The sequence below is a fragment of the Hemicordylus capensis genome, chromosome 5 (genome assembly GCF_027244095.1).
Source record: "Hemicordylus capensis ecotype Gifberg chromosome 5, rHemCap1.1.pri, whole genome shotgun sequence".
NCBI classification, from domain to species: Eukaryota; Metazoa; Chordata; class Lepidosauria; order Squamata; family Cordylidae; genus Hemicordylus; species Hemicordylus capensis.
Genome location: NC_069661.1, coordinates 6,932,950 through 6,958,986, shown reverse-complemented (window position 1 = coordinate 6,958,986; position 26,037 = coordinate 6,932,950). Strand labels below are relative to the sequence as shown.

The 26,037-nt window shown below is 44.6% G+C and overlaps 1 protein-coding gene across 5 annotated transcripts in view; it reads right to left on the bottom strand.

Annotated features, from left to right (window-relative positions):
• Positions 1–11,069: 11,069 nt before the first annotated feature.
• The window catches only part of UBOX5 (U-box domain containing 5), a 32,977-nt gene continuing 18,009 nt past the window's right edge, over positions 11,070–26,037 (bottom strand). For 4 of the 5 annotated variants that reach the window (XM_053257561.1, XM_053257563.1, XM_053257564.1 and 1 more), the window contains 4 exons: positions 19,443–19,543; positions 16,824–18,015; positions 14,249–14,410; positions 11,070–12,098 (listed from right to left, as the gene is read on the bottom strand). In XM_053257561.1, the coding sequence (XP_053113536.1) occupies positions 11,890–12,098; positions 14,249–14,410; positions 16,824–18,015; positions 19,443–19,496 (1,617 nt within the window). In that variant the 5' untranslated portion in view covers positions 19,497–19,543 and the 3' untranslated portion in view covers positions 11,070–11,889. Of the gene's footprint in view, positions 12,099–14,248; positions 14,411–16,823; positions 18,016–19,442; positions 19,544–21,324; positions 21,496–26,037 lie in introns of all 5 variants that reach the window. The other variant, XM_053257565.1, reaches the window with a different exon arrangement.

Sequence of the window (26,037 nt, the reverse complement as noted above, 5' to 3'; positions counted from 1 at the left end):
AACCAACTAAAGACCTTTTTATTTGTTCAGGCTTTTGCCCCTTAGGAGTTCCCAGGCCTCTCAGCTCTCTTGCTTCTGTCATCTTTTGTATGGCTGGGGTTTCCCTTTTTTGGTGGGGTGGAAGTGATTATGGTCCTTACAGTTTAATTGATTTTAAAGCTTTAGATGGTTTTTATGGAATTTTAGTGTATTTTAACTTTTGTAAACCGCCTTGGGATGCTTTATGAAAGGAGGTAAAAAAATTGAACAATAAAATGAATTTTAAGATAACTGAAGCACCTCTAAAGTTGGAGTTGCCTGCCCCTATATCCAGCCCTGCAGTCAGGTTCTTTCCATGACCTCTGCTCTCATTGGGCCCCATCCCAGCAGGCTCCATCACCATCAAATCTGCCTTGGCCTTGGCGGGGCTTTCAGAATCTCCATCAAAACATCCCCACACACAAAACACTAGCAGCACTAAAAACCCTTCGCCCTCAACTGCTGTGTTTCTACATGCAGAGGTTTTTACATGAAGGAGCATTCCATCGTGCGAGTCCCTACCTACAGTCTGGTAGTACAGCCCAGACACAGATAGACCAACCCATGACGACTAGGCCACCATCTCCCTTTGTGGAGTGTTAAAATATTGTGAGGCATATAACTGAAACCTGGTGGGAAAGTAAAACTTGAGCCTGTCATTGGCTTCTACTGACACTTTTTAGTTCTTGCTTTTGTTTCTGCCTAATTTGTCAAAGGAAGGAAGGTTGCAGAGTCAGATCAGATGAATCAACCACCACCACCACCCCAATCCCATCTCCCTAGGCTACTTTATCGTAGACTTGCCATGCCCCCCTGGAATTCTGGGTTTCACCTGGCTTTTAGGCATCTCACCCAGATTGCTTAGCCCACCTGGATACGCTCAGATTTCAGGTTTCTTTCTTTCTTTTTTTAAAAGCTAAGCTCTAGCCCTTGTAGAAGTGGAGTTATGGAGCAAAACATGCAGTCACTATTCAGCGCAAAATATGATTTTCAAGTCAATTTACATAATATGCAAATTAGGCACCCGGATTTGGAAAGCCAGGATATGGCAAGCCAGCTTTATTGTGTGTGCTGGCACTGCTCTACATATCTCCCCTCCCAGCAACTTATCCTTGGATGCACTAAACCATTCCTGCAGTGCGGTTCCCCACGGAAGAAGCATCCCAGGCCTGACACCAGCAGGGAGTGACCCCAGGAACGTGAAATTAATATGCAGAGGGGAATCTTGCAAGTAATGAGCACGTCAGCAAGCCCCCCTCAGAGGCCTCATGGCCACCCGGGTAGATCAGCATGGCAGGCACTTTTCATCCTTTAGACGCAATTATCAAAGGCTGCCTTCCTTGTTTCATTAGAGAGAAATGAGAAGTGGGGCGGGGGGTGGGCAAAATTACTAACAATGCAGTGAAGAAAACAAGCAGAACAGCCCGTTCAAAATGCTTTGGTTTGGTACAGAGAGAGCCCATGAAGCTACAATCTCCCCTTCATTTTGTTTTGTTTTATTTTACAGGTGAAACTCGGAAAATTAGAATATCGTGCAAAAGTCCATTAATTTCAGTAATGCAAATTAAAAGGTGAAACTGATATATGAGACAGACGCATTACATGCAAAGCGAGATAAGTCAAGCCTTAATTTGTTATAATTGTGATGATCATGGCGTACAGCTCATGAAAACCCCAAATCCACAATCTCAGAAAATTAGAATATTACATGGAACCAAGAAGACAAGGATTGAAGAATAGAACAATATCGGACCTCTGAAAAGTATAAGCATGCATATGTATTCAATACTTGGTTTGGGCCCCTTTTGCAGCAATTCCTGCCTCAGTGCGGCGTGGCATGGATGCTATCAGCCTGTGGCACTGATGAGGTACTATGGAAGACCAGGATGCTTCATTAGCGGCCTTCAGCAATTCTGCATTGTTTGGTCTCATGTCTCTCATCCTTCTCTTGGCAATGCCCCATAGATTCTCTATGGGGTCAGGTCAGGCGAGTTTGCTGGCCAATCAAGCACAGTACACTGTATACTTTTCAGAGGTCCGATATTGTTCTGTTCTTCAATCCTTGTCTTCTTGGTTCCATGTAATATTCTAATTTTCTGGGATTGTGGATTTGGGGTTTTCATGAGCTGTACGCCATGATCATCACAATTATAACAAATTAAGGCTTGACTTATCTCGCTTTGCATGTAATGCGTCTGTCTCATATATCAGTTTCACCTTTTAATTTGCATTACTGAAATTAATGGACTTTTGCACGATATTCTAATTTTCCGAGTTTCACCTGTATGTTATGCTATGTTATGTTATTTTATTTATTCAACATATTTCTATACCACCCAAAACTTGCGTCTCTGGGCAGTGTACAATTAAAATCATGTAAACATTAAAATCAGTTAAAACCCAACATTAAAAGTATTAAAACTACAGCATAAATCTAATCAAAAGCCTGGGTGAATAAATGTGTCTTCGTGCCTTTTTAAAAGTTGCCAGAGATGGGGAGGCTCTTATCTCAACAGGGAGCGCATTCCAAAGCCCAGGGGCAGCAACGGAGAAGGCCCGTTCCCGAGTAGAAGCCAAACAGGTTGGTGGCAACCACAGAAGGACCTCTCCAGGTGATCTTAACAGGTGGTGGGGCTCATGGCGAAGAAGACCTTCTCTTAAATACCCAATGCCTAAGCTGAGTATTTAAGGGTAGAAACCTAGAGAAAAATTTGCAGAATTGCGAGAGAGCATAGAGTATGGCCGGGTGCTCTCAAAGCAAAAGCTGTATAGAGACCTATAGACTGTTGCCCTGATTCAACAAAGGAGTTACACACGGACAATCCATGAGCCAGGCCCACACATTCTGGCCACCAGTACTGTCTCAGAGAGCCGATGCTCATAGTGATTTTTGGCAACGGCTAAAAAGAGATGGGAAACAGGGGATAGCATAGTTGCACTTACAACTTATCCCTTCTTGATCTCTACCCGCAAACAATTAGGATGGAATAGCAATTATTTTTGCACAGAAGAAAGGATTAGGGGCAAGGGAACCATGAATAAACTGCTGTACTCCCTTCATGGAGTAATAATCTTTGGAGGGCTTTCCTGCCATTTTTCATTTCCATTCCTCTGACAACATTGATCACATTTTTCACAACTTTTAGAAGCTTTTAAAACACCCTTGCATATTTGTCTGCTGCAGGTCCAAAGGTGGGGACAATAAAAGCTGACGGTATTGCAGTGCTATCCGTTATTTCCCATCGCAAGGGGTGCAGACTGTGGCAAAAATCACGAGCATTCATTCCCCCAGATGGTACCAACCACCCCAGTTGGCTCATCTGTTAAGATGCACAGATTCCTTCGATGGATGAAGAACTGCATGAACAGATTGCCTGGAAAGAAAGTGGGGGGGGGACTCCCCCCCCCAATATTAGAAGTCAAGCTTACCAGTGAAGCTGATGGTTGGTGGGCTCTGGACAGATAAAACAAAAGATGTCTTCATGTAGTGCTTAATTAACTCAGGGGCTTGCAACCTTGGGACGCCAGGTGTCTATCAATGGCCACTAGTCTGGTGACTATAGGCCACCTCCAGCCACAGAGGCACAATGCCCCTAAGTACCAATTGCAGGGGAGCAACAGCAGGAGAGAGGGCATGCCCTCATCTCTTGCTTGTGGGCTTTCCAGAAACATCTGGTGGAACAATGTGTGAAACAGGATGCTGGACGAGATGGGCCTTGGGCCTGAACCAGCAGGGATGTCTTATGACTATAACTCTCATCATCCCCAGCCACAATGGCCTTTGGCCATTGTACCTGGGGATGATGAGAGTTGTAGTCCAACAACATCTGGAGACCCACCATTACAAGCCCCTGGAGGAACTTATTGCATTCACTGTGACAAGGTGTGGGGATGAACACTAGCCTAAAGTAGACTTTAAGAAAAGATTAGACCAATCCAGGGAGGTCTCTCAGCAGCAGTTATTAAACATTATGGCTAAACAGAGTCTCCATATTATTCACCCCTGCATGTACTCCAAGACTGAGTTATGGTCTAAACGAAGTGGACATGGGAAATGAATTGCACCATCTTTAAACTTCTTAAAAACAACTGTCTGATTCCCACCTACATTACCACAGACTTTTGATCTTTCAGATTTTCTGCTCATGGCTCCAGAACAATTCTTGATGGGTCAGTCTTCCTCTGTATGCTATGTTTCTACAGATGCAGGATATGGAAACGTACAATCCCATGGATCCCACCTTCAAGTTTTTATTAGAGGATAAGAAAAGCCAAAGATCAGGCCAAAGGCTCATTCTGAGATAGAGCTACCAAGGCTAGTAGGTGTTAACAGCCCTCTGTCCTATTCATGTTCCATGAATTTGTTCAATTCCTTTTAATACCGTCTAGATTGGTGGCCATCATCATCACATCCCACATCTGTGAATTCTATCATTTAACTACACCCTGCATAAAGCAGTACTTCCCTTTGTCTGTCTTGAATCTGCCAGCATCTCACACCTAGTCAGACATGGTGCCATGATCATGTTTTAGAATCTGGATTTTGGAGACATCAGCCTGAAGAGAACCAGTCTGAAAGAACAACTCAAGATTCATCCCAGGTCTTTGTGAAGAGCAAGTTGGCCAAGAGGCCACACTATATTTGAAGGGGATGCCCACAATGCCACATTCAATGCCACCAGTGATGGGATGCACCTAGCCTATGCCAAAAAGATTCTTTGGAAATTGCTTAATGAATTCCCCAAATTTGATGAGTCTTTTACAGTAAAGATGCAATTATACAAGTTGCTCCTGAGCTATTTCATTGACTTCTGGGTGCCTTACATGCTCTGAGCTGAGTGATGGAATTCTCTCCCAGGAGGTTTTACAGGCACAGCTTTCTCCCAGAAACCACTCCGGATTGGAGTGTGCCAGTCCATATATTCACTGGATTTAAACCGACCTCCCTGCGGGCTATCAGGGACCAGGACAGACAGGACTTTGATTCTCCCTGAATGGAGGCTGTGAATTCTGGCTTAGCCTGAGTTATGTCTGGGGTTAAAAAATCCTCTATTTCCAGCAGCTTGGGGGGAAACCTCTGGGGCTTCTGCTTTCTCCGAAGGTGTTGATGGAGGTGCTGATGGCTATGTGAATGGTCCATCTACTCCTTCGAATTAAAATGCCTCAAATTTGCTGCGATCTCCAGATACCCCGGGGCATAGAGCCATGTGTGAAAAACCTTAGGTGATTTGCTAACTTCCAGACCACTAGGGGAGGGCCATAGTTCACTGGCAGAGTAGCAGCTTTGTATGCAGAAGGTCTCAGGTTGGATCTGTTATCCATCTCGCATCAGTAGCATTGGGAAAGACTGCTATGCAAAACCCCTGCTAAAAGGCAGTTTGACTAGTCAGTGCGGACAACATTGGATCAGTAGCCTGACTCAGGGTAAGGCAGTTTCGTAAATGCATATCACCTTCCCTTGAAAGATGACACCGGAGTGCCTTTTTTTGGCTCCAAGCTCCTGCACGAGTTGGTGGCTTGGCTAGTCCACTGGCATTTGGTCAGAAACCTAGAGCTTGCTTTGTGATTATATACACTGACAAGGTATTAAAATTACTGTCATTTAGCTCTCCTGCAACGGGCAAAGCTACACAAAATTAGATAGACACACACACACATCAGAGCACTGCTGTGCCTGACAAGCTGCTGTCACATCCACTTATGGCAAAATAAATGGACAGTACTCCTTAAATTGCTTCTCAAATGTGCTTTATGCAATTACATTCAAGGAGGAAAAGTGGCCTTTGGAAGGAAGTGGGGTGGGTGGGGAGGAGAGCCCATGCCCAGATGGCTAAATGGCCCTAATAGAGTCTGCAGTCATGTAGGAATTTAGTCCGAGAGAGGGGAGGATAGAGAGAACAGGTGCGTAAGAGTACTGGAGTCATAATGACCCAACTGTAGCCTACCCCCTTCTCCTGCTTAGAATCAAAGCTGGCAACAGCTATAGCTTCATTTCTTAGAGGACAACTCTTAACGCTAATGGGGGCTTCGCCCCTCATGCCAATTAGGAGCCGGGTGTGGAGGGGGAATTTGGATCAGAACCAGTGTGGGCAGAGAGTTAAAATCCCCTCCCCTGCTTCTGATCCCTAAGGGGATGTGATCTATCTGATATTTGCCAAATGAAATACAAGCATGCTAGGTCCACACAGATGCTTAAACATCGAGTTTGACCTTATAGTTCATGAGCCAGGCCTGTCCATCAATACCATCTTGGGGGACAGATGCTCCTAATGATTGGTGGCAATGTCTAGAGATGCAAAAAAACCGGTGATGGCACAGTTGCACTTGCAGCTTTATCTGTGTTAACGTTCCTTTATCTCCACCCACAAAAGATTTGGGTAAAACTGCAGTCATTTTTGCAGAGAGGAAAGGGTTAGGGTCAAAGTTTGGGCAACAATAAACAAATGGTTGTACTCTCCCCATGGAGTACTCTTTGGAAAACATTCCTGACCATTTTCACTTCCATTCCTTGAACATTACTAAAATCTTATAGTAGTTTCTGTGTTTTTAAAACTTAAAAGAGCTTTAAAACCATCTCTGTAAATTGGGCTGCTGCAGGCCTGATGGTCAGGACAATAAAAGCATGCACACACACTGAAAGCCTTGCAATGCAGTCATCTCTTTTCCGTCTCTAGACTGCCTCAAAAATCACAATGAGCGTTCGTTGCCACAGGTGGTACTGGCCACCCTCATGCACTATTAAAGGTAACGTTGTGCCGTTGAGTCGGTGTTGACCCATGGCGACCACAGAGCCATGTGGTTTTCTTTGGTACCAAGCCTTAAATCATATAAAGCGTTGTGAATCTCAAAATATACTGTTACCCACCCACTCAACTCTCAGCAGGTTTTGAAATGGACCTGCTTTTTGTCTCCAAGCCCATCAGTAAAATTATGACACAAAAACTGAGAACTTTATTAATAAAAAGCACATGCTGCTACTTAAGTGCCATCTCATGCCTGAACGACAATATTATGAAACTCTGCCACTCTCCAGATTACTGTATCTTAAAATTACATTAGCAGGAATTATCCACCCTCTAACAACTCTGCGTCTGGAATGATAATGGAGGAATAAGAGATTAAAATGCAATTACCTTCTGTAAAGTCAAAGAAGGTTAATGAGATGTTTTGCAAGTTGGGGAGGATTCGCACACGCAGCACGGAATCACTTACTGAAATCAGCCAACGATGCCAGCTCAGGAGCAAAAGGCAAACAGTGACCATGAGGTACCACGGAGAAGGCAGCAAAAGGGCAGTGATAATAATCTAGTTTTATCGTCTTACCACTAGTTACTGCTGCAACGGCTACTAATGAGACCTCAACCATAGAAGGTTTCTCTCAAAAGGCCTCTTCAGACATGACGTATGTGCATTCAGGCACCTGTCATGCAAAAACATGTGCATGTGTAATGCATGTGCATTCATTTTTAATGTGAACCTGGTTATAGGCCCCCTGAAATGCAAGATACAGATAAAAAGCGTACTGTAATATGTGAATAATGTGGGCACAGATTTGCACATGTACACAGTGCACCAGCTGCACATGTGTTGAACAAAATGTGTGAATAGGACTAGAGTGTTGCCCCAATCAACCTAGGGAATGATTTCCCCAACTTCCAATACCAAAGGCCCAGTTTATCATTTTCTCTGCACCGGAGGTACACTTCCTTCTTGCATGTAAAATCATCACACATATATATATTTTACGAGTTAACACCCAGAACTATCCTGAAAGTTTTTTTATATATTGTCTTTCTAGCTTTCAAAAGGTATTTAAAACAGTGTAGAGCATAAAAATATGAACACATTAAAAACCGAAAAAAACTAAAACATCCCAGAAAACGGCGGATCACAACAGATCACAAGGCAAGGGAGGACCCCCCCCCGCACAAACATTATGTACCAAGCTATACGCCCAGCTAAAGGGCTTTTTACAACCCTCCAAAAGATGGCTGTAGAAGGGGCCAGACAGCTTTCCTGTAACCTTAGGACAGCCCAGTTAATATTGACCACTGGTCTACATTTTTCCTCTCTGTTTTGTCAGTCAGGGCAAAATTGTGCTTGCTGGTCAATCAGAGGGGGCTTTGCTCCGTATGCCAACATTGAAGGAGGCTTATAAGAACTTAAGAACAGCCCTGCTGGATCAGGCCCAAGGCCCATCTAATCCAGCATCCTGTTTCACACAGTAGCCCACCAGATGCTGCTGGAAGTCACAGGCAGGAGTTGAGGGCATGCCCTCTCTCCTGCTGTGACTCCCCTGCAACTGGTACTCGGAGGCATCCTGCCTTTGAGGCTGGAGGTGGCCTTTAGCCTTCCAACTAGTAGCTGTTGATAGACCTCTCCTCCATGAAGTTATCCAAACCCTTCTTAAAGTCATCCAGGTTGTTGGCTGTCACCACATCTTGTGGCAGAGAATTCCACAAGTTGATTATGCATTGTGTGAAAAAGTACTTCCATTGGCTGGTCCTAAATTTCCTGGCAATCAATTTCATGGGATGCCCCCCGGTTCTAGTGTTATAAGAGAGGGAGAAAAAATTCTCCCTATCCACTCTCAGCACACCATGCATGATTTTATGGACCTCTATCATGTCTCCTCACAGTCGTCTTTTTTTCTAAACTAAATAGCCCCAGGTGTTGTAGTCTTGCCTCATAAGAAAGGTGCTCCAGGCCCCTGATCATCTTGGTTGCCCTCTTCTACACCTTTTCCAGTTCTACAATGTCCTTTGTTGCTCGATTGTTGTGCATGTGGGGCAGGGCCTTCTCTGCTGTTGTCCCCAGGCTCCAGAATGTTCTTCCAGTGGGTATCTGTTCTTCGAAGTCTGTGGCTGATTTTAAAAAACTGAAAACTCTTATTCGTTCAGGCTTTTACCACTTAGGAGTTGCCAATCTTTCCTTTCCAGCCACGCGTTGTTTTTTTAATGACTGTTGCTTGTTGGCGTTTCTACATTTTAATGGTCTTGATTTTAATATTCTGTGGTTTCATGGAATTTTATTGTATTAACCTTTGTAAACTGCCTTGGGGTGAGTTTTATGAAAGGCAATATATAAACTGGACAATAAAAAACAACTTGCTTGCTGGCTGAAGGTGATACTTCTGGAATTCTCCTGCAGCTGCCAATGACAGTGCAGGTGAAGTCAGGGAATTCCAGTACATCCGTACTCCATTGGTCAGAATGTCACACCATGGAGGAGAGAGGATGGGAGATCATAGGGGGTCTTCCTGCTCTGGAGGGCATAGCATGGTGGATGCTTCCAACACGATAGCTTAAGTTTTCCAGGACACACTCCAGCCTCTCTCCCATTACTCAGGTGTGCCTTGACACAAATATGTTGGGAATCTCCGAGGCACACATCCTTCACTTGGAGAGGGAATGACACACACACACATAGAGAAGGAAGCTGCATACAACACCCCCCCCCCCCCCCCCGCCGGATCTAGTACTGGGCGCTCTGCCTGCCCCGCTGGATTCTCCTTACAGAGCTATTGAGGAGGAAGAAGGGGATCTGGATTCAGTTCCTTTGTATCTTCTTTCCTGGTAAAGAGCTTGTTTTATTTGGCTGCTGGGCAGGCTGCATTATGATCAGGCCTTTTAGTCTGAACATGACTTTTAGAAGCATTTGCTTAGGGTACGAGGGTGTGGTCACATTTGGAATACTGTGTACAGTTCCAGCCTCCCCATCTTATCCTACAGCTGGGAAAGGTGGAGAGAAGGGCAACCAAAGCGATCAGAGAACAAGAGTAGCTTCCCTAGGAGGAAAACTAAAGAATTTGAGGTTTATTAGTTGAAAGACAACCTGGTAGATGTTTATCAGAGCTTAATGCCTACAACCCAAGAGTGACCTATCTAATGAAGCTCACTGGCAGAAGATTGGCTCGTCTGGTGGCAACTCAGGGCTGGGCCTTTTCTGTGGCACCCCGAGGTTTTGGAATGCACTCCTTGTCAAAATAAGAGCTTCCTCATTTCTGATTGCTTTTAAAAAGACCCTAAAGACACACTTGTTTTCTTAGGCTTTTTATTATTAATTTTAGTGTTTGTTTGCATCCTGTGAAATTTTAATGGTTTCATTTTGTGAATTGTTTTTAATTGTGGGAAAGTGTTTTTTTCTAATATTGTAATTTGTATTATGTATACTTCCTAGAGATGTATATATCAAGCCATCTAACAGCGCAGCGGGGAAATAACTCGAGTAGCTAGCCATAGGTTGCCGGTTCGAATCCCCGCTGGTAGGTTTCCCAGACTATGGCAATTCCTATACTGGGCAGCAGCGATATAGGGAGATGCTGAAAGGCATCCTCTCATACTGCACGGGAGGAGGCAATGGTAAACCCCTCCTGTATTCTACCAAAGAAAACCACAGGGCTCTGTGGGCACCAGGAGTCAACACCAACAAGGTGGGGATGGCCACTAGTGACGATGGCTTTAGAAGGAGATTAGAGAGATTCATGTCTATCAATGGTCTATTAATGGCTAATAAAAGTTGTTGAGAAGTAGTATAAACATCTTATGATGTCTATGTAGAACCTCCAGGTTCAAAGGCAACATACCTCTGGATATCTGTTGCTGGGAAGAAATAGTGGGAAAGGTTATTTGCTTTCAGACTCTGACTGCAAGGCTTTCTGTAAGCATCTACTTCATGCTTCCCCGCTATGGGAAGCAGCATTGTACCAGATCAATAAACTGCAGGTGGGGATGATGGGAATTGTAGTCCAACAGCAACTGGAGAGCCTGAGTTTGCTCCCTGCCCCACAGATGGACCTTTGGACTGAGCCAGAAGGGCACTTCAGATGTTTTCATGCAACTTAATCTTGAATATATCCAAAATCAGATTATCAAACCTAGCTGTGGGTCTTGGCACTCCTCTGACAATTACACCCTTGTCTGGCAGCTTTATCTGTACATGTCCATCTAGATAAAGCGTCACATGTGAATCCACACTGGAGATTTTATCAGAAACATCTTAGAAAGTGTGTTAGTTATTCTTGTGCCGGATAAACAAAAAGGAACACACAATTGTAAGCCTGAAAGAGATCAGAGATTTCTGACCATAACTTTATTAAGGCTGACATTTTTATCCACTAGGTAGGAGGCGAACTGGCCACCCATCTCCCCACTCCCAAGTTGCACAACAGAAATCAAGAGTGACAACGTGTGTGTGTGTGTGTGTGTACACATATATATAGAATACACTGACTTTGTATACAGATTGCACAATGAATGAAATTCACCACCAGGACTGTCCAATCATCATCCACTTGCTCCCTTCTCTCAGGTAGTTACTTGGTCTTCAGAACAGGCAACCTGTGTGCTTATTTCCTGGATACTTTCCCCCCTCCTTTTTTTGCATGGCTGGAAAAATACCTGCAAGCGACGATGGCTCTGGGCAATTTGGCACAGCAAGGATGCCGTCTCCACCCCCATCACCTCCTTCCTTCACTATCATCAAAAAGATCTCTTGTTGAACAGACCGCACGGAAAGCGAGCTCACCGCCCCCTCCCCCCCAAAGCAAGAAACTGCTGGAAAGGTGGCAAAATAATGGTACGTCGTTACATGGGTGCCAGTTTTGTATATAAATGAGCTGTTTAAAAAAAAAATTAAGAGAAGCTTTATGGCTTTATTCTCCTTTGATCGCTTTAGCTCTGGCTACAGCCCTGTCTGTTCTCTCTGAGGGCCACAAATCCTCTTCAGAACCTCACAGAGTTCTCTTCTGCAAGGCTTCTGTAGGATCCCGGCCTCACACGAATCAAAGGAGGGGGAACGTCAGCAACTTCTCCTCCTCCCCCCCCCCACTCTTCTGATCACTCATTCTAGAGAGTGCGTCATGGAAACAGGCTAGAAATGGACCCGCATGACCTCGTGCGTGGCGACCGACCTTTTACAATTCATGCACAGTATCGACAAAGATTTCTGCTTCTCGGACAAGCACGGGCGGCACACGAGGTGGCCGCAAGGGAGCTGGTAAACTGTCTCCGTTGTGAAGTACAGAGAAAAGGTCCTGCAGCAGGAGGAGCAGCCTTGCAGGGCGTCGCTCCGGTTGTGCTCTGTGAAAGACAAACACACAGAAGGAAGAAGTGCCCGTGAGTGCCCGTGACAGTGGAGGATCAGCGAGAATCTCTTGGGGGCTGGCCCCAATTATGGAAATCTGGGCAAACTGGGCAAAGAGCCATCTTTTAAAGTGGTCTGTCTTACATCTAGCAGGGGGAGAACCAAGGAGGAGCATAGGAAGCTGCCTTATACCATTGGTCCATCTAGCTCAGTACTGTCTACCCTGACCAGCAGCAGCTATTCAAGGATTCAGGCAGGAGTCTTTTCCCAGCCCTACCTGGAGATGCTGCCAAGGACTGAGCCAGGAACCTTCTGAATGTGAAGCAGAAAGCAGATGCTCTACCAATGGGTTATGGCCCCATCCCCTAAGCTCACATACAGTCACCCATTCAATTGCAAGCCAAGGTGAACCCTGCTTAGCAAAGAGGACAATTCATGCTCACAATCACAAGAATGGTTCTTCTCCCAAGATGACAAATGCTATAGAGGGATGCCATAGTTCAGTGGCACGTGTCATCAAATATGCCAAATCTCAGGTGTTTCTCACCCCATCACCATTTGGAAGTCTGATGCGAGACAGGGCCTTTTCAGTCATGGCACCTAGATTGTGGAACTCCTTGGTGTGTGAAGCCTTCTTGGTTCCCTCCCTAATTGCCTTTCAGTGAGCCATAAAGACAGCCAACTGGGCGAAGAGCCATCTTTTAAAGTGGTCTGTCTTACATCTAGCAGGGGGAGAGCTGGGCTTGTGACAGCAAGCATGAATGGTCCCCTTTGCTAAGCATTTGAATGGGAGACCACATGTGTGGGCACGCTAAGATATTCCCCTTAGGGGATGAGGCCGATCTGGGAAGAACGTCTGCCTGCTTGTATGCAGAAGCTTCCACATTTCTTTGCTGGCAGATTGGGCGGAGAGAGGCTCCTGCTTGCAACTTTGGAGAAGTCGCTGCCACTGTGTAGATAGATAGTACTGAGCTAGATGGACCAATGGTCTGAGTCAGTAGGAGGCAACTCGCAATGCAAGAAGTCTGCACTTGCCCTGCCCTATTCCTCCCAGGGGCTGTTGCTAGCATCTCCTCTGGGTTTCTTTTTAAATAGTGAACAGCTTTGGACATAGGGAACGGTCTTCCCGTTCTTTTTGCTATGTAAACTGCTTTGGGAACCCTTTTTGTTTGAAAAGCAGTATGCAGTCGTCCCTCACCAGCCGTGAGGGTTCTGTTCCTGGAAACCCTTGTGGTTGGTGAATTCGTGGTAGACGAGGCATTAAAGTCAACGGGAAAAGGGGGCTTAGGGGAATCGCAATTGCAAAGCAACTGAAAACAAGGTTAAAAATGGAAAGAATTGCTCCCTGGCCCCCGGGAATGGGCCCACAACCACCGGAAATGACCCCCCCCACCCCCAATATATATATTTTTTAAAAATTGCCAAACTACAGATACTCAGGTCGCAGTTAGAGAGGGCGGCCACAATTTCCCAGTCACAGATACGCAAATCCGTGATTGGGAAAACAGCAATAGGTGAGGGACAACTGTATAAGCATCCACATTTATTTATTTAACATATTTTTATACCGCCCAAAACTTGCATCTCTGGGCAGTTTAACTTTTCTGTTGTCCTTTATTTGTTGTACAGTTAAAACAATGGTTAAAACAAATAAATGACAACAGAGAAATTAAAACATTGTTTAAAATAAATGACAGCAAAAAGTTAAAACATTACAACAATTTAAAACCTTAAAACAATATTCTAAAACAATGTTAAAATTATTAAAACAATGTTTAACTAAAAGACTGGGCGAACAGATGTGTCTTTAAAGCTTTGTCAGAGATGGGGAGGCTCTTATTTCAGCGTGTTCCAAAGCCTCAGGGCAGCAGCAGAGAAGGCCCGTCCCCGAGTAGCCACCAGACAAGCCAGTGGCAACTGCAGACAGACCTCTCCCAATGATCTCAATGGGCGGTGGGGCTCATGATGACGAAGACATTCTCTTAAGTACCCAGGGCCCAAGCTCTTTAGGGTTTTATAGGTTATAAACAGCACCTTGTATTTTGCCCGGAAACATATTGGCAGCCAATGTAGCTCTTTCAATACATATGCATTCATAATATTAGGCACAAAAGGCCAACAGTTCTTAGACGCTGTATTTTCTTACCATGCCCTCCACCTGCATTCCATGGACTGCTGCAGCTGCCACCACTGTGTAGCTGTTGTTGGCCCTTTGCCAAGCTAGCTGTGAACAATGGCATTGAGCTGAGTGCAGAGTTCAAGGCGCTATCCAAACTGTCGGAAAGCCTCTGTTCATGAGAAATAAGATCTGCAAAGAGAAGTGGAAAACCTAGAAATAGACATTCTGGCTTCAAAAGGAGAGTGGATCAAGCAACAAATAAACTGACAATTCAGTTGTGATATTAGGTACATTTTAATAAAAAGAGATAACATGCTGACCTTGTTCACACAATCGTTTGAACCTAGGATTAATGTAGGTTACCAACACTGATGTGATTGTGTGAACCCATGCAAAAGTGGTTTAGGGTCCAAGATTTCCACCTTGGCATGGGTTCATGCAATCACTTCAATGCTGGTAACCAACATTAAACTTAGATTCAAAAGATTGTATGAACAAGCCTACTTTCTCTTTAATATCTTTGGACATTTGACTTGCTCAGTTGTAGTGTTCAAGTCACAGATCCAAAGCTTGTGGAAGAATAGCCCTATTCGATCAGAGCAAATGCCCCTCTAGTCCAGCTAGATGCCTCTGGGAATCTCATAAATGAGACAGGAAGTACCAGCATCTGATCCTCAAAGGCATACTGCCTCTGAACATGGAGGTTCCATTGGTTATCATGGCTAATGGTCGCCATCATGACCAGTGCTGTGAATCGTAGGCAGTCTCCAACTGTGGCAGATACACACACAGTCCATAGCTCTGGAGCTGATCTTCAGGTACAAGATCTTAGGCGGCAGATCTGGGAAGAAATACTCCACCTGACACCTGAGTCACTACCAGAGCAGAGCACAGAGCTAGACAGACCAATCAGACTCTACTTAAGGCAGGCTTGTGCATTCACATGACGACTACACTGGAATGCTGCAGTCACTTCCCTGTACAGTGCTGCATGGAACTTGGCCTCACAAACAGGAACTCAACCAGTGAGGAACCCAACAGGAATTCTTTCGACCACAAGGTTACTGGAAACTGGTCACCACACAATGGGTATAAACACAATTTTCTGTCTCTTGCACTACCTTTCTTCTCATCCGCCGTTTTGGCAACAATATCTGTTGCATGTTGGTGTCAGCTGTATGCCTTTATGCACTTTCAGTGCACTGGAACAAGCTTTTTTAAAGTTTGCGATAGAAAAAAGTAATCAGCGTGGTTAATGGCAGTCAATACGACTACACAAGCAACCAGCATGGGCCATGTATCCAATCCACCTCTCCCACACCTCCCAGCTCAGGGGGACCAGGGCTGAGTTCAGATTCCCTGCTTTGATCAGAAAGTAAACCAGATGCCCAGAGCCTCTGGATGGGGTGGTTTATAAATGTAATAAATAAGTAATAAATAATATCTAAAAGTTAATTACCACTGGAGGCCATGTGGCACTGTGGACTTTCTGGGTTGGGATGTCTTACTGACCAACATAATAATTCAGGGATTCTCAACTTTGGGTCCACTGTTGGATTACAACTCTCATCATCCCCAGCTACAGTAGCTGAAGGCCATGAACTTGAGAACTCATGGGTTAATCCCTTCTATGAAGGCTGGGAGGGTGTAGAAGATGAGGGACACATTGCTACCAGAGGCAAGGTTCACTGCATAGTTACCCTTCAAGAAAAATGCGGTTAGAGAAAGTCTGGATGTACTAATTACGGCAAAAGTCATCACCTAGAGGGAAAGTACTATGACAAAGAGGAAAGTGCATAATTTTGCTGGAAAATCCTCTTAGCTGATTCTCTGTGAAATAAAAGTGTAACGGCAAGTCTACAGATTATGAAGTTGCCTCCTGGCAAAATGAACACCTTCTACATCTCTCTCTCCAAAAATAAAGCCAAAAAAAAGGACGACAGATATTATTTTGTTCTCTCCAAATAAATATTATTTTGGCAAAGACTGGAATGATAAAGGGTAGGGAAGGAGGGAATGCATGAGAACTGACTGATGGGGACAGAGGAACACACACAAGGCTCAGCGTGGGATCCCCAGGATGCGAAACGGCACTGACACCTCCTGACTACGTGGTGGAAGAAAAAACTCAGGCCTTTCAGCAGACAGGGTCCACTGTGTTTCTCTGCAACAATGAGATCCAGGGACTTTATTTTAAAGCGTTCTGAGAAACCTAAGATAGGAACCGAAGTCTAGATTATTTGTTGCCCAATGCGGAATGAACAGACTTGAAAACATCAAGTATCACCTAAAACAAATCCAAAATGAGACAGAGTGGGGAAACAAAAATAATGAAGAAAATAAAAATACAGCAGAATGAGGACTGATCCAAATGGAAGTTGGTTCCATGAAATGATATAAATACACTCAAACTATCCTGAGAAACAAAAAGGCACATCTATTCCTTCCCTATCCACACCAAGTGCTCCATAAAAAGTAACATAGTTCTGGATAGTCGACAGTCTGCAGGTTTTAAGCATGTGGAACAAAGCATTAGCAATCCTGGTTGTGAGCCAACAGGTGGCTCTGAATGCAGATCAAAGGAACAGAAGAGTCAAGGTACCTGCTGAGCAGTCCATTTGGGAGGAGTTCGAATCACACTCCATTTTCATCTTTTTAGCCCGGGTCTCGGAGGTAGACGTGACTACAAAGTTTGCTGTGGAAAAATGGAACGGCTCCACACTGTGGCGGCCTTCAGGATTCTGTTCCACAAGGTCTATTTTCCTTTTGAGAGAAGACATAGCTATGGAAGAGGCTACCACCGTTCCCAAGGCCTGAGCCCTCCCTAGGAGATTAGTGCCAGGAATGCTGTGCTGGAGGAGGAAGTGGTCTATCCTTGCCTTGAGGGAGGGGTGGGGAAGGGGCTGTGAGTGCTGGCTGAAAGCCACCCCCGTGAACGGATCGCTGGGCACTCGCCCCCAAGAGGCCTCGCTCCGGTTGCACTTCTCCAGGGTGCCTTGGTCGATCACCTTGCCAGAGGGCAGCAGCATGGGGAGAGTCATTACCTCCAGGGTGATGGGGTCCAAGAACTCTTCAGGGACATCCTGAATGGCTTCCATCAGCTTCTGTTCCTGGCTGTCCGAGTTGCCCAAGGGCACAATGTCACTCTCCATTGGCAAAGGAAGGCTGGCGGCTTGTCCACCGAAGCCTTGCGCCGAGGATTCAGAGGCAACCCGGAGCACGTCGTCAACCACTTCGTGAGAGCAGGACTTGGCTGGCTGGCCCCACACCTCCACTTTCTTAATGCAGGGCAAGCCGCTTCCCGCCACATGGGTGATGCAGATTTTTAAGTGTGAGACGCTGCTCAGAGAAGCTGGGCCTTTGTTCCACAAGTCCAGAGATGCAGAGCCAGGAAAGGAGAAGAGAGTGTCCATCAGATGATGGAACGGAGGCCTCGGCTTGAAGCCTCGGTGGCCGAAGGTCACTTTGCTTTGATTCTTCAGCACAGCTTTGCCTACCAGCGTGAAAACCTCTTTGTCAAATGCTGGCTGGCCGGCCAGACCTGAGAACGGAGACTCTGGGCTGTTCAAAGAGGCTTTACTGGATGAGGTAGACGTGCAAATATCCAGCCCAGTGATATTCTGATAGCCACCTGAGGAGAGGTCTATATTAATCCGGCAGATTTCAACGTTAAAGGGGAAAGAGAGTGTGACGTGGACTGGAGGCTTGATGAAATATTCACAACGGAAGCCACGATTCCTCTTGGCGGGGTCTTCAGAGACCAGATTTTCTACTTCATAACCGTCAGCAGAGATCTACAATTATATTAACAAAAAAAGATGTTGGAAATATGTGATGTCTTTGTATATCAGTGTACAGCGAGGTCAGAAATGCAAGTTCTGTTATCAGGAACTACCTAGGAAAGAGGTGGCCTGTGGAGCTCCATTTTGGGGCCCCTGAGAAGAGGCTAGGGAGCTAATCATCGGCTGAGTGGAGGGTAAGGGCGGGGAAAGAGGGGTTCTGCTTTTCTTGTGCATGACGATGTTTGGGAATTATTGCTCTGATCACTGAGCGTTAAAGATCTGTTGAGAACAGCAGCAGTTATTATAGAATGATTATATTCAGAATGTTTTCTTAAAAAGTACAAAAACAGAATAAGATCCAACCTTGCTCTGAGCATATTCTGGTGTAAAAAGCAGTGTATTCAGTTAATTTAAGTGGCAGGGCAAGGGAGAGAGGAAGACAGGAGGTAGGTACTTCAAGGCTATGTGCACCCCACCCCCACCCACCCCGGAGGCACATCAGAATCAAATCTGGCCCACCGCCCGATTGAATTTGACACCCTGGATCTATGACTTGAATAGATTATCGGGCTCTCAGTCTTGGGCCCCTAAATGTTGTTGCTCTACAGCTTCCATCTTCTCCCTCTACAGTAGCCCAAGGTCATCGTGGCTGGGGATGATGGAAGTTGTAGGCAGGCAGAGACACAAGCAGGAGCATTTCTCAAGACTGGAATGGAAGCACTGCCACAAATGAACATCTTTCTTCACAGGCCAGCCTTGACTTTCTGTTTCCGCCAATATCCCCTTTCAAGGTACGCAAGAGGACTGCTGCAGCAAAAGCACCTGCCTGTGAGGGAGCGACTGACCACTGAAAGGCAGCAAGGCGGTTGGCTGGTTATGCCAGCACCCTGGGTTTCTGGTCTCCTTTATGATGTCATTCCTCCAGCTACTGATTTGGCAACAAGAAGTGGGTCAGGCAACCACGGCCCCTCCAAAAACATCCTCAGAGCCTCTCCTGGAGGGTCTGTTTCTCTTCACTCTTCCAACTGCCTGCTGATTTTTTATTTTTATTTTTGGTGCCCCAGAGTTACAGACTGGACACTGGGCAAAGGCGGACATGAGTCCAGTCTTAAAACTAGTCAGCTGGCAAGCTCAGTTCTTTGCAATTATGCCAAGTTTCTGCACGACAGGATCACAAAACTCAGCAGCCTGGTGCTTGGTGAGGCAGGTTGCACTGTGCAAAGAATCTGTGGGGGAAATTGCCGGATGGCACCTGTTGAGTGGCATTAGCTCTGTTTCTCAGAAAGTATTTGCATGATCAGCAGGGAGCCAGCACCCACCAGTGTCGCTAAGTTTTCCTCTCAATTGCTGGCTGTGGAACTAAGTACCTCCCGTTCCCTAGAACATTAACTCCTTCAGCCCAGAGTCGCTAACTCTAACTTCACCCCAGACAGAAGTACCTTGTTGCAGTGAATTCTTGGCTTGAACTGGGGGAGGCAGACATTGATCACCATCTTTATGGCTTGATGGGGAGATCAGCTTCCCAACAGTCAATTTGGCTCTAAAACAAAAAATGCAGAAGTGTAAAAAAAAAGAAGTAAAGACTGAACTGAACAGACTGTGCAAGACAAATACTGACTCTCCCTGTATAAGCAGCAGTATACTCATTTCTGAAGCCTTGTTCAGTCTAAATCAAGGGTTCTTAAACTTGGGTCCCCAGTTGTTGCTGGACTACAACTCCCATCATCCTCAGCCACAATGGCCTTCAGCCATCTGGGGTCCCAAGTTTCACAATTACTGGTTACTTTGGTTACTTTGCTGTTAGTTAGCTTGCTTAAAGGGGTGCATTTCTTCCTAAGTCCTCTTTAATGAGGAGTCCATACTCCCATTCACACGAGTCTTATCAGAGAAGGGCTTTTTTGTTGCTTTAAAAAATTATAATACATATATACAAAGCAACTGAACAATAAAAATGCTATTATAATGCCCTTATACAAATGTATGGTGCAGCCACATTTTAATTAATTAATTTAACATTTGTATACCACCCACTACCCAAGTCTCTAAGTGGTTTAAAAGGTAAAGTGTGCTGTCGAGTCGGTGTCGACTCCTGGCGACCACAGAGCCCTGTGGTTGTCTTTGGTAGAATACAGGAAGGGGTTACCATTACCTCCTTCTACGCAGTATGAGATGATGATGCCTTTCAGGATCTTCCTATATCGCTGCTGCTCGATATACCGTATTTTATGGACTATAAGACTCACTTTTTTCCTCGAAAAATATCCGCTAAAATTCAGGAGTGTCTTATATGTTTTAACAGTTTAATATGTTAAAACTCTGAAAAACTGCATTAAAATTAAGGTGCGTCTTATAGTCCGTAGCATCTTATAGTCTGTAAAATACGGTAGGTGTTTCCTATAGTCTGGGAAAAATACCAGCGGGGATTCGAACCGGAAACCTCTGGCTTGCAAGTCAAGTCATTTTCCCCCGGTGTGCCATTCAGTGGTTTACAGCAATAAGAACTAAGAAATTTTAACAATTTAAAAAAACACATTAAAAGACCAAATTAAAATACCCAAAGAAACTACCAGAGAGCTAAAAAACTTGACTGAAAAGATGTGTCTTTGTTTCCTAAAAGACAACGGGGATGAAGCAGCGTCACCAGAGTATTGAGTACAGTTCTGATCACTGTATCTTAAGAAGGACATTGTAGAACTGGAAAAGATGCAGAAGAGGACAACCAAGATGATCAGGGGCCTACAGCACCTTCCTTGGCTACAGCATCTGATGCTTTTTAGTTTGGAAAAAGGTGACTACAGGGAGACATGACCAAGGTGTATAAATTATGCATGGAGGAGAGAGAGAGAGAGAGAGAGAGAAATTTCACTCCCTCTCACACAACACTAGAACCAGGGGTCATCCCATGAAACTGAAGCCCAGGAAATTTAGGACCAACAAAAAGGAAGTACTTTTTCACACAGCACATAATAAATCTATGGAATTTCATGTTACGGGATGTGGCAATGGCCAATAACTTGGATGGCTTTAAAGGGGGCTTAGGCAAGTTCATGAAAGACAAGTCTATCAGCGGCTACTAGTCTGGTGGCTATGGGCCACCTCCAGCCTCAGAGGCAAGATGCCTCTAAATACCAGTTGTAGGGGAGCAACGTCAGGAGAGGGGGCATGCCCTCACCTCTTGCCTGTGGGTTTTTCAGAGGCATCTGGTGGGCCACTGTGCTAAACAGGATGCTCAGCTAGATAGTCCTTTGGCCTGATCCAGCAGGACTGTTCTTATGTTCTTAATTTAAACATGAAAATACTTACATACATTTGATATTATACCTCATTTTCCAATAACCAACAAAAGGTTATTATTCTCCATAAAAGTTGGGTCTAACTTTCCTATCAGCTCTTATCCAAGTCTGAAAATTTTTACTTGTGTTAATTGTGGTATTTGCAGAAACTTGTTTATCCGTTCTTTTCAGGTAGGTGGATAGCGATTTCTCAGTGTTTCTGTAATAACCAATTTAGCTGCTGTCAGTAAATTCAATACCACCAAGCAATGCTTTCAAGGTATATTTGGATGGACACATTTAAGCAGCATTATTTGAGACTGATGTCACAGTTGGCAATCTTCTTGACATCTCTTTTAGTCTGATCCCAGAATGCTTGAATAAGAAGCCAAAGTCCACAACATATGGAGATAGCTGATATTAAACATTTCGACATTCAAAAAATTTGTTTCAGTAATCAATTTACTGGGACCACATACCAACAATATAGTATTTCAGTTGTTTGCTTTTAAATTAACACAAACATTTGCTGCTTCACCTTAAAAGGTTTGCTTCTGTTCTTACTTATTCGTTGTTATTTTTAGCATATTCTCCCATCAGCTCTTAAAATGGTCACCTTCATTTCTTCCAAGGAAACATCCCCTTGATCCTATTTCAGTATTACTAGACTTTCAATGTAGAAGGAATAAGCCCTGACCAATGAATGGAACTGGTTGACCAGGGCTTCTCTCATGGCTAAACATATTATTCTACAAAACTGGAAATTCTTGAGGTATTGCAATTTGGGTCTTGAGTTGGACATCCTAGCAGCACATAAACGTCCCCCTTTTCTGTACAAGAATGTGCCTTTCTAAATATGACAAGATCTGCTCTGAGTTTCTGAACCTATTTTCAGTGCAAGAGCAGAGTGATTTCCACCCCCTCGCTTGTTTTTGGAAAGGTGGAGGGATGGGTGATTGATTCATTCCTTGTATTCGGGCTGCACCACTTCAGCCCTACAGCTATTTTTGGACTACAACTCCTATCATACCTAACCACAGTGACCAATAGCCATGGATGATGGAAGTTGTAGTTCAACATCTACAAGAGGGCAGAGGTTGTGCAGCCCTGAATTTAAGTGCTAAACCTCAGATAATTGAAAAAATAAATAAATGCAGATGTTCACACATAAGTCTACAGAAGTTGAGAATGTACTTCAAAAACAGTCAATAAAAAAGTAACTGCCTCTATGTAAGTCTGAATAGTAACTGATATAAAAAATGTGCTAAAATGTATAATTATATTTTTATATCACCTTTAAGACCCCAGGGTGGTGAACAAGTTAACAACAAATATATGATTTGAATAAAAAACATCCTTAAGACAAAACAGACACAGCTACAACCACTAAAAAGATAGTCAGAATGGTAAAAACCTAAGCCTTTGGGGTTGTCCAGCACCAAACCTCCCCGTCAGAACTGATTGCTTTCCCTTCTATACAATACACCTTGTGTTACCCATTTTTACCATACTGAGTATTAGATGCTGACAAGTTGTCTCTAAAAACTGAGATTAATGAAGATGTAGTTGGACTCAAAAGGTTTTCAAACCTCTCCCAAACCACCAGTTCCCACAATAATTTATTTTTCATATGCAGGTATCAAACATTTCACACAAGAAGTTCAGCTTCTATAGGCCTAAAGTAAGTTACTAAAAATCACTTCACAAAATGATCTTGCTCAATCATGAACCAAAGGCTGGTGGTTCAGAAAGAAGCCATTTCAATATCATTTTGGCTTATTGTGTGATAAAAACCCACAATATTAGGACAAGCTATATTGCCTTTATCTTTTCCTCTTTGCAATAGAATAACCACCATTTCTTATTATTCCAAATAAACTTTGTTATATTTGTCAACTCCAAAGAGTATCTTGAGAGAGAAAGATCAGTACATTTTGGAAAACAAATAATCAATCTGGCAGTATGGGCACCTTTATCAATGCCAGGTGATCTCTCTTCCTAAGGTGCTTCTGTCCACCACAGAAAGGAACTAGGACTTGGGAGGAGAGCTGGTCTTGTGGTAGCAAGCTTGACTTGTCCCCTTAGCTAAGCCAGGTCCACCCTGGTTGCGTATGAATGGGAGACTTGATGTGTGAGCACTGTAAGATATTCCCCTTAGGGGGTGGAGCCACTCTGGAAAGAGCATCTTGATTCCAAGTTCCCTCTCTGGCATAGAAACCTAGGAATCTGCCATAGACAGTCAGACCATTGGTCTATCTAGCTCAGTATTGTCTTCACAGACTGGCAGCAGCTTCTCCAAGCTTGCAGGCAGGAATCTCTCTCAGCCCTATCTTGGAGATGCTGCCAGGGAGGGAACTTGAAACCTTCTGCTCTTCCCAGATAGTACTGAGAGAGATTCCTGCCTGAAACCGTGGAGAAGCCAGTCTGGGTAGACAATACTGAGCTAGATGGACCAATGGAAGCTGTATATAGCAGCTATGTTCCTCTGACTTCATGAGAGGAGAGCTGGTCTTGTGGTAGCAAGCATGACTTGTCCCCTTAGATAAGCAGGGTCTGCCCTGGATGCATTTAAAAAGGAAGACTAGAAGCGTAAGTGATGTATCGGGGTACCCTGACCCCAATAGGGGAGGTTCGTTCCTGGGGAGATGGAGCCCAAATACCAGCCCAGGCGAGAGGACTTTAATATCAAAGATTTATTCTGCCTTAAGTGCAGAGGTGCTGCTTTGGCTAATGCCAATGTGCAGGACAAAGGAACCATTACAAAGAGCATACATTTATACTCTTAAAAATGTTCTTCAGAACAACATGTTATTCAGTTTCATAGCAAATACGTCATTTGGGCTCTTCTGGGAAGAGCAGAAGATTCCAAGTTCTCTCCCTGGCATCTCCAAGATAGGGCTGATTGCCCTATCTATTCCTCCCTGCAACCATGGAGAAGCCACTGCCAATCTGTGTAGACAATACTGAGCTAGATGGACCAATGGTCTGACTCAGTATATGGCAGCTTCCTATGTTCCTATCACTTCCTCTCCAAAAAGAGCAAAGGACAGCTTGGAGAGCCCTCATATGGCTTCACTGAACACATTCCTCCTTGTGGGGGAAACATGTGAAGAATGTGGTGAGGAGGGCTCACAAACGTGGTTGCCAGCAGTCCACACAAGTCTCTTTCTGGCAGCTATTTATCCCTGGTGCCCAGCCTGGCAGAAGTGAGCCCTCCCCCACGTTCTCTCAAGCCCTTCCAGCCAGGAGACCAACCTTCTCTTCTCTCTAGAGCTTGTCTCCACTAATGTACTTCTTGCCGTTGTTTGTGGCTGCCACTCTTAGAGGGGAAGTGGTCAGTGTCGCTTGGACCTGGGCTTTTGGAGGAGGAGCAAGAGCTGTTCTTGCTCCTTCCAAACACCTTCAGAGTCTGGCCTGAAGTCTGAAACCAACTCTTGCCTCTTCTCAGGATCCTCTGAACATGCAAGAGCACTCAGGGGAGGGGGCAGCAGCCACAAAGCATGACTGGCTAAAGAAACCTGGCCAGAATGTGAACTCCTGTATATACCAACCGTATGAACACACAGGAGATGCCAAGCCTCAGGAATTCTTCTTCTTCTCATATCAGATGGAACTATAGACCAATATTTAGGTGGTCTAAGGAAGTACAGAGAAAAATATACACCATCACAGGAGAGTCATCCCTTTTGAGTTTCTGGCTTACTAATGAATAATTTGGGTCCTACAGTTAATAAGAGCACCTCTTAATTCCGATTGTGCAGTACTGGAAAAGTAGGACCTTCTGGGGATGAATGATGCAGGAAAATATGAATAGAAGGATATCAGCTTTGGACAGTAATACTGAAGACTAGTGAGGACCAACGTAGAGCAATTCCATTATGTAGACAGCACTGGGAGATGTTTATCAATTATTGGAGTGACAGGAAAGCCCTATTCAGGCATTATGCTATACACCAGGGCTGCATAACTTTGGCCATCCAGCTGTTGGACTACAACTCCCATCTTCTGGCCACTGCGGCTGGAGGGCGAAAGATGTGCGGCCCTGCTATAGACAGTTACATCATGCCTGAAGAGGGCTACATTCGGACTCTGCAAGCCAGCGAGAGGGGTAGGTTGCAAATTCCTGGAGGCTGCTTATATGCCAATTAGCACCAAGCTCAGCCAAGACCAAAGGAACGTTTCATTTTTAACCAGTCAAAAAGCTGTCACATCCAAGACCAAGCCACAATAAACTCCTTTAGGCATGAGAACAAGGCATGCAAAGCATTCTAGTCCTTAAAAACCATTTACTAACGTGAACTGACTGCACATACCTGCCTTATCATCGGCCGCATGTCAGCAGCGATGGGGTAATTTAGGAATGCTTTCCTGCCTGGTTGAGATACCTGCAGAGTAGTTACTGACAAACCTAGATCAGGCGGCCACAGCTGCATACTCTCGCCACTTATCCTAAAACATATCAGCATTCAAGAGTGATGCTACCAAAACATTCCGTTTATTATTAGGGCAAATGAATAAACAGAGAACAAATGAAGTGTATGTTGGACTTATAAAACAGTTATCACTCAAAAGCAAAAGCTCACAGCCCAGCTCTAGTTTTAAGCGAGGCTCACAACCAGTGTTCCCTCTAACAGGGATTCACAGATATTGTTGACTACAACTCCCAGCATCCCCAGCTGCAATGGTTTTTTGCTTGGGGATTCTGGGAGTTGTAGTCAACAATATCTGGGAAACCCTGTTAGAGGGAACACTGTTCACAACC